The 15,260-nt window shown below is 31.8% G+C and overlaps 2 protein-coding genes across 3 annotated transcripts; both read right to left on the minus strand.

Annotated features, from left to right (window-relative positions):
• Nucleotides 1-99: 99 nt before the first annotated feature.
• On the minus strand, nt 100-8,144 carry LOC8281434 (pre-mRNA-splicing factor ATP-dependent RNA helicase DEAH7). Of its 2 annotated transcripts, none has more exons than XM_015724130.3 (18): nt 7,990-8,144; nt 7,811-7,851; nt 7,441-7,588; nt 7,077-7,304; nt 6,886-6,962; nt 6,320-6,551; nt 5,869-6,042; nt 5,631-5,776; nt 5,354-5,451; nt 4,838-4,946; nt 4,067-4,244; nt 3,722-3,951; nt 3,449-3,625; nt 3,063-3,134; nt 2,771-2,947; nt 2,184-2,245; nt 1,960-2,112; nt 100-1,855 (listed from the first exon to the last, which is right to left on the minus strand). In XM_015724130.3, the coding sequence occupies exons 3-18, from the start codon at nt 7,535-7,537 to the stop codon at nt 256-258; spliced, it is 3,810 nt and encodes a 1,269-aa protein (XP_015579616.2). In that variant the 5' UTR covers nt 7,538-7,588; nt 7,811-7,851; nt 7,990-8,144; the 3' UTR covers nt 100-255. The 2 variants fall into 2 exon arrangements, with proteins under 2 accessions (XP_015579616.2, XP_002527133.3); XM_002527087.4 differs by having other exon boundaries at nt 7,801-7,851.
• A 5,663-nt stretch (nt 8,145-13,807) lies between these two features.
• Nucleotides 13,808-14,742, minus strand: LOC8281435. The gene is made up of 2 exons (XM_002527088.4): nt 14,246-14,742; nt 13,808-14,106 (listed from the first exon to the last, which is right to left on the minus strand). Exons 1-2 carry the CDS (start codon nt 14,543-14,545, stop codon nt 14,023-14,025), a joined length of 384 nt encoding a protein of 127 aa, XP_002527134.1. The 5' UTR covers nt 14,546-14,742; the 3' UTR covers nt 13,808-14,022.
• Nucleotides 14,743-15,260: the final 518 nt, after the last annotated feature.

Below are 15,260 nucleotides of genomic sequence, written 5' to 3' on the forward strand. Positions count from 1 at the left end.
CAGAATCCGAGATGTCCATTAGAAATCCTGACATCAATTAAAAAAGAAAAAAGAATTTTGTCAAGATGGAAGGGGAAGAACTGCATAAAAAGAGGGAGAAAAACCAAAACTTCCCACATTTTACTTCAAATAATCAATTATAGATCTATTTTCCACTGTATTTTGTTCTCCTCGGGTCGACTCTATCCTTCTTGTACATTAGCTAATTGTGGCTATAGGAGTAACATTCAATAGTTAATACAACATATATGACATTTACAAACCAAACTTTTTTGGTCTCAAATAAGTGGAAGAGCCTTGCCGCAGCCCTGGAGTTGAGACTTGCTGCTGCTGCTTAGCCCTCTTTTGCTTCTCTCTTTCCTTGCTTTCTCTCTCTGCCTCTGCTTGCTCCTTCCTCAAATTTTCCATTTCCTCTTCCATTGCTGTTTTTTCTTCCTTCTGCCTTTTTTTGTGCTCCAACATGGATGTATCCGATTCCTTCACAGAGAAAAACATTGGTCCCAGTTCAGCCAGCCACTGGGGCTCCACTGAAGTAGCACACTGCATGTACTCCTTTGTTGTCAGAATCAATTCATGATAGACCACATACTCTGGAGTGTAGCCTAAACCATATAGAGCACTACTTGGGTGTAGATGACATGGCATTCCATTTCTACAATTAACATATTCTCCTACACCTTTTAATCTTGCTGCGTTGTGGAAATACGCAGAGCAGATAGCTTTTCGTATGACGTCCCAATCATGTCCGCAAGAAGTTAAAGGGATTTTCAGAGTTTTGAGAATATCCAACAGCTGGGATCTGACTTCTCTAGCCTTTCGTAGCCCTTTGACATGCAAAAAATGATCATTGCACCAATCTCCACGATACTGGTGCTCTTTCCATTGCAAATAAACATTAAGTAGGGTTAAGTGATCAGATTCAGGAACAAAAAACTTTTCCCTTGCCGCATCACTCTCTTCTGCCCTATCTTTGGGCCGGAAAAAGACTGATGGTACCGAAAGCATGGACACAATTGTCAAAACCTCATTTAGACATCCTAGTTCCTCGCCCATCAAGAGCATCTTAGCCAGTGGAGGATCTAGTGGGAACTCAACCATTTTCCAGCCAAGATCAGTTAGGCCTCCAACATTATTAAGCGCACCCAAGACCCACAACTGATACATCGAATTAAGGATGTTATCTTGTGGAGGTGGATCCATGAAATCAAAATCTAGCAAATTGTCAATTTTGAGAGACTTGAGCAACAAAACCACATTCCCAAGGTTCGTCCTCTGAATCTCCGGCACTGGACTGGGCAGCATTTCATTTAGGTACGCACTTTCTGTATAAAGCCTATAACATGTGCCAGGGCCAGTTCTACCAGCACGTCCAGCACGCTGATCTGCAGCAGCTCGGCTAACAGGAAAAACTTGGAGAGCATCCATACCCATCCTAGGATTGTAAACTTTCATTTTACCATACCCAGTGTCAATGACATAAAAAATTCCATCAACAGTCAAAGATGTTTCAGCAATGTTGGTGGCAACAATGCATTTACGCGCCCCATCTTCAGCTTTCTGGAATATCTTTGCTTGCAAATCAGCTGGAAGTTGGGAGTATATCGGCAGTATCAAGAGTTTAGGGACTGCTTTCTTTGTGGAAGAGATGAGTTGTTCTATGCGCTCAGCAAGGGCATAACAAGCTGCTTCAATCTCATCTTGGCCAGTCATGAATATAAGAATGTCACCTGGAGGACTGGTAATGTGGATGGTCATGGCTTGCTTCACTGCAGCTTCAACATAATCTTCACAAGGAGTTTTACTGTACAAGGTATTCACTGGGAATGTTCTCCCAGGGATGTGGAAAATTGGAACGCTGCAACACATTTAGAAAATAATCATGTTTGTATTACATAGACAAGATAAAATAATTATGTACAAATTCAGTCTTAATTTGATAGCAATAGGCAAATAAGTTACCTTCCAAAGAAATTAGAGAATTTCTCAGCATTCAGAGTTGCAGATGTCACAATGAGCTTGAAATCACGACGCTGAGCAACCACCTTTTTCAGTATCCCAAACAAGACATCCGTGCTTAACGATCTTTCATGTGCTTCATCCATGACTATGACCCTGCAAAAATTATATCCAATGAGGCCTGTTTCAACAAAATTATAAGAGTTACTCATAAAAATGAGACATACCGATATTTGTCAAGATCGGAATCTTTGAGAGTTTCACGCAAAAGCACTCCATCAGTCATATACTGCACAATTGTGTAGTGAAGTTTAGAATGTCATTTCCTTGTATAAGTTGGGATCAACCTTGAAAAATAATGAAGAAAAGACACGAGAAAATTGCTCAACAACCTATAACAACAATAAATAACAATACCGCATGAATCTGGTAGTCTGTATTTGTATGATATCTATAAAATGAAATTTATATCGTTGAGAAATCATTATCAAAGATAAACAACGAAGCCTAATTCGGAGGACATTTTTCTCCAAGTCCATAAACTCATGAGCTATTCAGATCAGTTTCGAAGATTCCCAGTGCCTTAGATTTGAAGAGATGTGTCAAATTTTAAAATGTAAATATAATATCACAAATCTTGGAAACTTTTTCCTGTATAACTCCCATTATTTGTCTTTAATAGATGTACCATTTAGAAACAAAATGCAAACACAAAGCATCCTTGCATATAGCAATCTTAGCAACAAAGGCTTATTTAAAAGTATCAAAACAGCACTAAATATGTTTACTGCCAAAGATTTATAAAGCCACTCACCTTAATTATGGTATTTGGCCCAGTCACATCCTCAAAACGAATGGCATAACCAACTTTATTCCCCAATTCAGTTTCCATCTCTTCGCTAACTCTTTTTGCAACACTCATGGCTGCCACACGCCTTGGTTGGGTGCAACCGACTATGCCATTTCTTGTATATCCATCTTCATCGAGATACTGTCAACAAAATAAATGTGTTCTTTCTAATTTCTAAGGTGCCTATACCTCCACTCATAAAAACTAGAAAAAGCTTTTCTCATGATAAATTGGAGAATGAAAAGAAAGAGGAAACCTGTGTCAGTTGAGTCGTCTTTCCTGAACCAGTTTCTCCAACAACAACAACCACCTGGTTTTCACGAACTACCTGTGGTTGTACGTTAAGAAACAGAGTGAACAAATAGGCTAGAAAAAGTTTCATATATGCTTTGAAAGGTAGCCGATTAGCAACAAATGAAAGAGCCCCTATAAGATGAAGCACATGACATAAATATGAATCACCCATAGGATCACTTAGTGGATAAATTCACCATTGCTATTCTGAACCAGAACTCTGTTAGTTACATGATGGTAACCCTATCACTAATTTACATCCAAAAATGAGCAATTCAAATGCATGCACAAAATGCTGTTGAATGCCAAAAAAGAAAACAAGCATATAGCATCAGAGAAGTGTTAAACCTGCAATAAATCATCCCGTACTGAATATATAGGCAGATATTGCCGCTGCTCAGCAAGGGTTTTTGACTTTGCAAAGTCACTCACAGCTTCCTCCTTTTTCAAGTGCTGTGAAAATTTTGCATCTTCCTTAAAATCAACTTCACCTTCTTCACCCACCACAGCAGTATCCGCATCAATCTAGGATTAACATAAAGGATTCGATTTAGACCGATATTCTCATTTTTTCAAAAGAATTTGAAAAGAAAAAATAATCAAGTTGTTTAAGTATCATACCTGTTCAGCTGTCTTCTCAACACCAAGAATGTCACCAAGTTTAGAGCCAGCAAGCTCCCAAAAGCGTTGGCGTGACTTATTCATACTCTGCTTCTCATGAATTTCTCTGACCAGAGCAGATCCTTTTCGTGAAATAATGGCCATGTCTGAGGTAGGATCTTTAATTGGCATGATGGGCTCTGCTTGTTTAGTAAACACTACTCTCCCATCCAAGAAAGGAGGTTTTGTATCTATTACATAATATACGAAAACATAGTTTAGCATTAGGAAAGAGCAATGATATATCTGCATATTGTTTCATAAATAAAATGATACGCTTTGCATAATTTCTTTTATAAGTCTTACCATGTACAAGGAGAATAACCTTGCGTTCGTCCTCATCATCAAACTCAGTCTGCACTTCAGTACCCCTTACAGCTCCAGATCTCAATAGCTGTCGATCCTCCCATTGAGCATTATCAGCAGTAAGCTGAGACAACCTTTTGCTTTGAGCAAGAGTCATTCTGGAGCCATCTCTTCTAACCTGTGTAATAGATGCCATGATTCGTCAACAGGAAATTCAACATGCCAGAATTAATGAACAATTTCCACATTCACCTTATGCATTTGAAAGGTCAATTATGCATGCAGTTCTGCATGTTTGCACATATATTACAACAGGGACAAAACATTCCACGCACCTATAAACCAACAGTTGCTTATTTCATGTCTCTTAATTCTCCCTATGGAGAATATTTCGTACCCATTTACACAGGAACAAGAATAAAGTCTAAATTGACTGCTTAACAATAACCTTCTGAAAATACAGACTGCAAGAGGACATCTCTAATTGATAGTTGGCGTTAAATACCATTAATTCTTTTCCATGTTTATTTAGATATATAGAACCCTTGATGCAAAAAGAAAAACATATATATTCCAGAGATACTGGTGAACATTATAAATGATTAGAAATTTGATAAGCCAAGCAAATCGAGTTAGACAGTAAACAAACTCAGATCATCCACTAACAGTGTTTGTTACATATGATACTACCGATCAAACAAAATGTCAATATTGCAAACCCATTAACACATAGAAATTGAGAGATAGGTCTTCCAGGCATTTTAAACATACCAATCTTTTGGCCAATTCTGCCTCTTTTTTCTGGAATGAGGCCTCATCCCCAAGATAAAATGATGAGCTATCAGCATCAAACATCGTGCTTCCTTCTTCTCTGTCATACCTATACGATGAAAACTCCATTAACAAAAAGTAGGGAAAACACAACACTCCAGAGCCTAAAATTGGAAAAAGAAACTAATCATAATATAAAAAAATCAACACCAAAAAGAACACTAGGAGAGATTCTAGATTGCTATCAAATACTAGAGATTTGCTTGAATTTCAACAAGCGACGTGTAGCAATCACTAATAAGCAGGAAAACAACCCAAAAGGTAAGAATGATTGTAGGGATGGGACAAAGGGTAATCAAGAAATATCAATGAAAGAATATGGTATTCATGGATTTTTGCATTCTAGGATTTATTCCTAGAAAACAAACATCATTAGCTTATCCTAAAAAACTCAGATGCACTCCTATCAAAAAAGCATTGGAGCTATTTGCATGACTAATTTAAGAAACAAGTTACCATGCTCGGTCAGAATTGTATTCCATCTCCAAGCGCATGTTTTCAGTAATCTCATGATGATGTTCCTCGGATGTATAAGGTTTATCTTCTCTTTCCCCCTGCACATATATAAACAGGGAAGCACATTGACTTAAAACATATTTGACAGGCAATATATCGAGGAAGTGAACAGACATAACTTAACAAACAGAAGAATTTGATAAACGTAACTCTTTTTACAGGGAGAATAAGCAAATAAAAAAAAAAAAAAGTGAAGCATTAACCAACGATATATTACCTCTAATGGTCGTGAACTTGTAGAGGAGAAAGTAAGTTGATGTGACCTCTCACCATGTCTAGAACCAGAAGACTTGGCTGAAGATCCAGAGGCTCGTATAGGAACCGGGGATGGAGCAATGTGATCCCAAGGAGAAGCAGCAGAACCTGTGTATTTCCCAAGATGAGATGTGAGCCCAAATATTAAAAAGAGAAAGCACAGCCAGTTTCAAGAGAAATTACAATCCTCTTAAACATACCAGTAGAGGAAGGAGTATGGCCACCCAACCACGGGGAAACTAATCGTGCATCAGGTGAGGCCCCAACAAACATTGGGGAAGGTGAAGGTTGATTGTGCCGACTGCTATTTGAGCGACTATCGCGGCGAGGTGTTTCTTCCCATTCCCATCTCCCATCATCCCAGTCTGATCTGCCTACAAGATCCACATTCACATTTTAATATTGGAATAAACAGTATCAACACAACCTCTTTCTTTCTCTAAATATATCAGTAATATGCGTGAATCAGGATGAAGATTGGTTAGCAGCAGAATTCATTGAAAATAACATACTTTTACAGAGCAAAAAAAGAGAGACATGCTGTTTGCATCATGTCCCAAATTGGGTTTATCCATGTTTATTGTTTGATTGTCCTACCTTCAGTGTACAGTAGAAGACATTCAAGAGACTAAGAAAAGACATGACATATACCTGGTGTCCACCGTGAATCCTCATATCGACCTCGTTTTCTTCCATAATCTCTACTATATTCCCGTTCATATGAACTGCGTGCTTCCCTTTTTTGATTCCGCTCTTCACGATCATCATTGTGCCTGTATTTCACCCTCCTGCTTTCACTCTTGTAATCATCCTTAAAATCTCTTCTCACATTGCTGCGGTCATCCCTCCCACTCCTAGGACTCCAAGTAGTGCCAACAGCGTCCTTCAATTCAAAAACATAACATCATTACACCTCATATAATATATAAAATTGCAAGCTAAAAAACATTTGCCTACATAATTGCTAATATCCATCAGAATATGACTGCATGGACCACATTTGAGGAAATAGTCATCGGAGGGTGCTAATTCTTCATCTCTCATAAAATACAAATAAAAGGAAACAGCTCCAATATTTTGGCAAATTTTGTAATCAAAATCCCAATAGCAAAAAAGAAAAGCTAGCAAAAAGCTCGACTGTGATGGAAGCAAGAAGCAGTCGCTGATTGATGACTCTCATAGGTATCACAAAGAGAAAAGGCAGGGGATTAACTTACATTGGACGATTTGTTTTCTCTTGACCGATGACTCTCATGGGTATCACTAACTGATCCTTCTCGCGTCACAGTACTTTCTGCAGTTTATGATTCTATACCATTTGAGTTGAAATACAAAAAATCCTAGCTTCAGAGACAAAAAACTTAAACATATTCAACAGAGTTAGTAAATTTTGACGATGTACACATACCTCCATGACTTGTATCACGAGCAGATGTTTCGCGATATCGTCTATTCACATGATTGCTATGCGTACCATTAGATGCACTACCCCCTCCTACTTCATCGATTCCAGAAGAAGAATCAAGCTCTCCTTCATCAATAGATGCCGCAACAGAAGTAACTCTTTCCTTTGGGACCTTAAATACACCATTAGTATCAGATCCACTTCGTTTTGCATTTGCAAGTGCATCTAAACCTGTTAAATTTTTAATTAAACAATGTTAACTACCAGAAAATTCAATAACTTATTGTTGAAATGCAGATTAAAAACTTAAACCTAAACATATTTAAAAGAAAGAATAAAAAACAAAAGAAAAAGAATTGTTGTATACCTAAAAGGGACTTTCTTTGAGGAGGTTTGAACTCAACTCTGTCCTTTCCAGGAACAAACAATAAACCTCCACCGCCCTCGCTTTTCTCAGGTTCCATAGTTAATATTGTCTTGTCAGTATCAGTAACTTCACCCTGACCTCCTTGTTTCTACATATGCATTTATACCGATCAGAACTGATTCATTTAAAATTCAAAATTGCAAGCGGAGGTATTTCTAATTGCAATACTAATGCAAAAGTATTATACTCAAACTCGAAGTATTAAAATTATATAAAAAGAAAAAGAACTGTAAATCATAAGGCAATGCAGCTAATATTTGAAACTTTAACAGCACAGATAAACAAAATAAAGGAGCTAACCATATTTTACCAAAATTGAGATTGAGCAGACGCGTCCTCTAGGGTTTGTCTCTGTACACAAGCAAAGAACACAAGTTAAATTAAGATTCACATACAGATATGTATATTTAGCCAGAAATTGAAGTGAGAATTAAAAAAAGAAAAATCAAACAAACAAACACTAAGAAGAGAATAACAGAAGTTGGCTACCTTAAAGAAATTTATTTGAAAAATATCTAATCAGAGATGACTAATCAGAATCAAATGGAGTTTTTTATTTCTCGTCTGCTCTTAACTGCGGAAATATATTTGAGAGAGAGAGAATCAGAGAACCGACATCGTTCCTTAGTAACGAAATTTCCCTGAAACAATTGGGCCGTATTTAACTAAGCCCAAGTCCAGTACGCTTGTATATCGCCCCAAATGCCTTTTCTTGTTATTATCTATTGGATAGGCCGGGCTACACGGCAATAGGTGCTAAAGGATTTGGGTAAATTTCTGTATGCATTTAGTTTAGTGTAGTTTTTCTTAATGTTTTTAGTATTTTAATAATAAAAATTCTATAAAATTTAATTTTTTAATTTTCAGTATTCTTTTTCCAGATTTATATATCAAGAAAAAAATAAAAAAATCTTAATGATGAAAGTTACTGCCTTCTCGAGTCTCAGGAGGTGAAAGATAGGCGACTCTGAGGCTAAAGTTGAAGTTAATCCAGCTATAATTATTTTTTTGAAATCAATTTGCACTTAATTGTCAAAAAAATTAAATTTGAAGGTTAAAACGGCAGTTTTTATAAATTTAGGGACCTAATTAAAATTTTTCAAACTTCCTCTATATAAAGCGGATTGGAATTCTTGCACTCCGACATCATTTTCTGTAACAATTTCATGTCCAGGTATAGATTCTAGAAGTTTTTTTTATGATAATTATCATCTTTACTCATAATTATTTAAATTTTTTAAAAAAAATGAGATATTTATCGATATTTCTAAATTATATAGTCTATCTTAAAGTTTCTTTTGAAACTCTACCTCTATAAATAGAAAGAGATGATTAGGATTTTGAGATAGGAATCAAAAACTGAAATTTGACAGTAAATGAGATCGGCATTTGAGAGACACTAGGATCGGAAAAACAGAAAGAAAAAAAAATATTGTCGTTCTTAGTCATCATTAGAAGAACTGAACCATTTAAGAAAGAATAATTTTAGAAAACAAGCCACTAAAGAAAGATCATTTTTTGAAACAATTTCTAAATCGACAGAAAATTTCTCAAGCCAGATCCAGTACTAGATTCGTGCCCGGTCTTCGATTCAACTGCATCCTCATCACCTGAAACCCGTAGATTCAACATTCACGGTGACAACTTGAAGATTCTTTCAATTATACATACACCATCATCATAAAATTAGTTCCTTCATTCCTCTTTTATTTTCTTATTGATTATTTATTTTTAAAAACATGATTAGGATTTTGTTCTATGATAAATATGATTAGATTAGAGTTTTTTGAATATGCATGATTATTGGGTTCGATTTTGATAATAAAAACTTCGGATTTTGAAATCTAAAATTTTACTAATTAGGATTTTAGATCTAATTAAAAATATATTATATAATTAATATATAAAATTTATTTTTCTATTAGGTAATTATAGTTGTTAAATATGTTCTTAGTTGCCTTCTATTAGTTTACAATATTTAGAGTTTTTTTTAGTAATTTAGGATTTTGATAGTTTAATCGACTCATGTTGCTTTTATTTTAATGTTTTATCCTATTTTCTTTTTATTCTAATCGATTTTAATATCTATGCATATAAATTTCGGCTTTAAGGATGCAAGAATGTGTTGACAAATGACAAATATCAGCTCGAAAACCCTAAAGCTAATCAGTTGTTCAAACTAGCCTCTAATTTTTATGCTTTTATGGCGATTTTTGATGTACTTTGGTTTCTGTATAGTTTTTTCGTATCATAGTTGTAGGCAGGTTGTAATAATTAGGTTTTACTTTCTACTTTTTTTGTTTATTTTTTGTTTACTTAATGAAATATGTGATTGCATGATTGATTAATTAAAATGGGCACATGGACTTAGGTTTAAAAATTGATCCAATATGAATTTAGTAATCTAATAGGCTAATCAACTTTAACTAGGCCTAAAACCCTAAAATCTAACGAGACTTAGTGGTTTTGGCATGCTTACTTAGGGCTTGGACTTAATTAGATTTAGGATCACACTGAATGAGCCTCATCATAATAAGTAATCTAATAGGTCTAAAGAGTGGAAATCAAAAAGCATAACATATAATTAGGCTAGACTAGGTGAGCCACATGCATAATCGACGAGTAAACTAGATTAACCATTTTAATACGGGCTGGGCTTGAATAAAATGGGCTAGACGTAGATTTATTATATGTGTTATATGATATACCTATGTATAAATTGCTTGTATTTTTAGGGAATAATTTATTAAATAATAAAATTAAAGACTAATATACACAAATAAGGAAGTTGGCTTCCAGATCTATTTTTGGACGCTGTAGCGTAAGCTTCATTATGAAATTTGAGAAATACCATCATTAGTAAAAGTGTCCCGGTAATTGCCCAGGTAGCGACTCTCATTTCCACGTCTCAGTGTTAGTGACTAGTTAGCGTATTTTCAATTAGATTAAAAACCCTTACAGTGTTGTAGTCACTAAAAACACTTGAACGCGCTCTCGAAACCGCCGCCCACACTAATGTCTTTATGTATTTATTTACTTAAAATTTATAAAATTTGAATAAAATTTACATGAAATATTTTAATATATACATTGTTCTATAAATTACATACTAAAATATTCTTATATAAATTTATTAAAAAAATTATATAAACTAATCTAGATTTTATAATTTTTCACTTAATAACTATAAAATACTAGTAAAATGGATTCTTGGTTAAAATTATTTTTGTTTATGGTCAATTTTAATGATATTCTGTATTGGGAAGCTAGCTAACCGCGAGTGGATGGAGTAGAGATGGTAAAATCCAACGCGGCAAATGGAAAATTCGTCTTTTCCTCTTAAATTTAACCAAAAGTTCTATCTATCACATAAAATGGAATAGTTTGAGTTTTACTGCTCGATCTTTTATAGATTTTTTTTTCAATTTTTACAAAATTAATGTATAGATATTTTTTATATTACTTATATTATTTTTGAACAGTTAATACTTAATTTTATTATTTATGTAGAACTATTATTGTGTATAGATTTTTATTTAATTATTTTAAAAATTTTATTAAATTTTATTCAAAAAACTCTAGTTGCACACGAACTAAGATTAATTTTTTATATTCTTGGATAAAAAATTATGTATTCAAGTATTATTTTAAAATAAGAAAATAACAGCAACTGTACTAAAGATTGTAAATTATTCTCAAAAGGAAAAATTGTATTTACTTCTTTTTTTTAAATAAAAAGGAAAAAGAAGAAATCAATTATTTATTTGTGAAATTGGAATTGAATATTTTGAATAGGGCTAATTGTAAAAATGATTATGATCTTTGGTGCTTTTTACGAATTTAATATAATTTTTTAATTTTGATAATTTCAGCATGAATTTTATAATTTTTTATAATTCAAAATAACGGTTGAAAAGTCTGGCATAATTTTATTAACATGTCACGGGAGTTAAGTGAACTACTCCATGTAAACGCCGAATCAAGAATCTCATCTTTGCTTCGTTGCAAAAAAATCACAAACTTATTTTTTATAATTTTACCATGACTTTTAAATTTTAAAAATCGATATAAGAATATTCATTTCAATTAAAACTAGTAATAAAAAAATTTAATTACAATAAGAAAAAGTATTAAAATTAAATTTTTTAGTAATTGAATATATGATTTAATTACAATAAGGAAGTTATGCATTTAATTAAAGTATAAAATATAAATATAATAAATAAGTGATATTTTTTTATTTTTAAATTACTAAAATTATTTAAGAAAATTATAAATGTGATTTTAATATTAATATTAATTAATTATAAAATTATAAGGTATAAGTAGGTTCTAAAATAAATTTTATAATTTATAATCTATAATTTTATTCATGATCAATCCTTAATTGCTTAACATAATTTAAAATTTATTTGTTTCACTTCATAAGATATGAATAAATACTTTTAATAAATTTATCTTAATTTTCTTCAAAAGGAATTGATTAATATATATTACTTATTAGTGTTAGTAAGATAGGAGATATATTTTTAGGCGAATTCTTATGGAGTCTCACATTTTGTCTAGTTAAATAAATGACTTTCTTATTGCAATTAAATTTTTATATTAAGTAGTAAATATTTTAATTTTTATTATTCTATTATTATAATTAAACTTATTATTCACTTATTTTAATTGAATTTATATCTTAAATATCAAATGTTTAAATTTATATACCAATTTGCCAAATATTAAAAAACGTAATAAAATCTTAAAAAATCAAAATTTGTAATTTTATTTATAATTAGATAAAGGTAAGATTCTTGACATGGCGTCTATATGGAATAACTCTATTAACTCTGGTGCCGATTATGCCGGATTCTCAATTGGTGATTTGAATTATAAAAAATTATAAAATTCATGTTGAAATTACTAAAATTAAAAAGTCATGTTAAATTCGTAAAAAATACTAAAATCACAATTATTTTTGCAATTAGCATTTTTGAATATTCTTACGAAGTGAATTTTATGAAATATTCAAAGTTAAGTTGAAGATATAAATTTATTTATGAAATTGGAATTGAATATATCATAAAAGATATAGAATACGTAATTTATATCTTTTATAATATTTAAATATTTTTATAGTCTATTTAATATATCAATATGTCTTAAATATCATGTAGTTTAATATTATTAATTAAAGACGTATTAAATTAAATAAGCATTAAAAATTATAAAAATAAAATATAAATACATATTTATATAATATTATAATTAATTAATAAATATTTTTGAAATAATTTTTATATTACTATATAAATAAAATTCTAAAAATTTAAAAAATATAGTTAAATTATTATTACTTTCTAAAATATTATAAATTAAAATTAAAAATTAAATTATATTTATAAATTTAATTTTATAATTAAAATAATAATAAATACCGTACAGCCCAAACTTTTTTTACAAAATTTGTTAACAAGGTGGCATGCAACTTTTGCAATTTGCATGCACATAAATTAAGGATAAAAGCATCTACCATTGCTTAACTAAAATCAAATTCCTTTCGTAATTCAAGCAATACCTAATCGGCAGTACGTACATGCACCTGACTTAAATTTTGAAAAAGATAATGCACCAAATTTCACCAATATAATTTTATATTAACATTGATCTCTCTGTAAATCCTTTTCTTTCCTCTTTTGCCCTTAAGAAATAGGGAATTCCTGTCCCTAACGTCTTAAATTGATGTTCTTCCAGGTGATTAATACAGGTCAAAAAGGAAGAAAAAAAAAAAAACATAGCCTTTGTTCAAAATTTACAGCCAACTGTGTGTTTATACAATTTTTCTAAGAAATTATGATAGAAATAATCATTATATTTAATTTATTTAATTTTAGATTATATATTAGTTTAGTTATATTTACGAATGAGTGATAGATGCAATGTAAGAATAGAGTGATGACACTTAAAGAGCAGCACTACAAGAAAAATTCAAATGATAATTATAAATGAATTATATATAACCTTTTATTTTTTTCCTTTTTAAACATTTTATTATCATTGTATGAGAAAATTTATTTAAAGAAAATAAACACTCTAGAAATGAACATCAATTAAGGTGGAGGGAGGTTAGTTAACCTAATTAAACATTATATCTTACTTTTGCATACATAATTAAGCAAGAAAGAAAAAGATTTTCCTTAAATAGAAAAAGAAAAAAACAAAAGTAAATAAAACCATTGAAGAGCTTGAAGTTTCCTTCACAAAAACCAAAGTACTATTAATACTACACTAACTAGCAGTGCAATATTAAACCAGAGCAGATCAAAGGGTATTTATATTGTAGATTTGCAGAAGTACTATGTATATATATAATAATAATGCAGGAGAGAGACTGTTACAAACACACACAAGCAGATGGAAGAATACAGATATAGAAAATCTAGGTAGGTGGCAATTGCTAGCTAGGAAGCAATTAATTAAAAGACTGAAGGAAAAGCTTTGAGAAGCAGCAGATATGCAAAATTAATACAAATATTAATTAATCTGAGGCCCACTTCCACTGCTTACTGGTGGCTTTGGTGGAGGTTTAATTCTGGCAGGAACTCGACCTATATCTTCCTGTATATGTACATATATACACAATATTTACAATTAATTTATGTAATATATATAAATATTATAATCTAACACTTTTTCTTCTTCTTCTCTTCATAGACTAGCAAGAGAGAGAGAGAGAGAGAGAGAGAGAGAAACTTACAGTAATGAGGGGAGGATCTGTTGATGGGTCAAGCTCAGTTGTGGAAGAGGGTTCCTTGCCATATTCTTCAACCTCACCATTAATATTCTGTTCTGAACTACTTGATGAAGAAGAAGAAGAGCAACTCTGATGGGTTCTAGTTTCAATACCTAAACACCTGAGAAGTACTTCAATTAGAAAGCAACGATCTATATTGTAGTTGTAGGAATTGCTGTTAACAGTAGTTACTGCAGCTTCCTTTTCTTTTGCTGTCACCTCATTTTGTGATGAGCTGATGATCCCTTCTACCTCCGTCTTCATAATATTGTAATGTCTATCTTATTTTTCTTCTGCTTCTTCTTGTTTGATGTGTTCCTCATAAACCCTAAGCTACACTCTTTAATTAGGGTGGGATTTAATTGTATGTTTGGTGGTCTATTTGCAGTCTGCTTGTCCATTTGGCCCCTTTCGTATGCATTTAATGTTATATATTTATTGTACTATATTTCACCATTCATCAAGGTTGACCAAAATCTTCATTTGTTTGTCCTTTTTTCACTCTCATTAAATTCTCTGTTTCCTCTTATCTGAGATTTCCATCTCTTGTTAAAGACAAACAAACTCACTTAAATATATACTTTTAATTCCACCATGTCTTCAAACCTTACTTCTTCTTTCTCTTAAACCCACCTAAAACCACATGTGCTTGTGAGTTATAAGTCACATCCTAGCTAAATATAAGTAATTAAACTAATTTTGTAGGGATTTTATTGTTATAAATCACATCATGGCTCTTTTATTGTCATTATTTTTAAATTTAACACGTAAATTTTCAATTCGTATTGTATTTTAATGTTAATTTCAATTTTAATATTCAACAAACTAATCCGTCAGAAATCTCTAATGTGGTTATAATTCCGACAATAACAAAAAAGATTCAATCAACAATAGAGTTATCGGATTATTTTATAACAAAAAAAAAAGATATTATTTAAATAAATAAACAAATTATCTAACAATGCATGTTTTTCTCTAA

Source organism: Ricinus communis, chromosome 2, assembly GCF_019578655.1.
Source record: "Ricinus communis isolate WT05 ecotype wild-type chromosome 2, ASM1957865v1, whole genome shotgun sequence".
NCBI lineage: Eukaryota > Viridiplantae > Streptophyta > Magnoliopsida > Malpighiales > Euphorbiaceae > Ricinus > Ricinus communis.

Bases quoted from the DNA above. Each gene is read 5' to 3' on its own strand.
- LOC8281434 (XM_002527087.4), bottom strand. The intron at 4,947-5,353 runs GTAACTTGTTTC...TTCATCGTATAG, and splicing joins TACAATTCTGACCGAGCATG to GTATGACAGAGAAGAAGGAA. The intron at 3,135-3,448 runs GTTTAACACTTC...GTACAACCACAG, and splicing joins TACGGGATGATTTATTGCAG to GTAGTTCGTGAAAACCAGGT.
- LOC8281435 (XM_002527088.4), bottom strand. From the start codon at position 14,545: ATGAAGACGGAGGTAGAAGGGATCATCAGCTCATCACAAAATGAGGTG. The intron at 14,107-14,245 runs GTAAGTTTCTCT...GTACATATACAG, and splicing joins CAGATCCTCCCCTCATTACT to GAAGATATAGGTCGAGTTCC.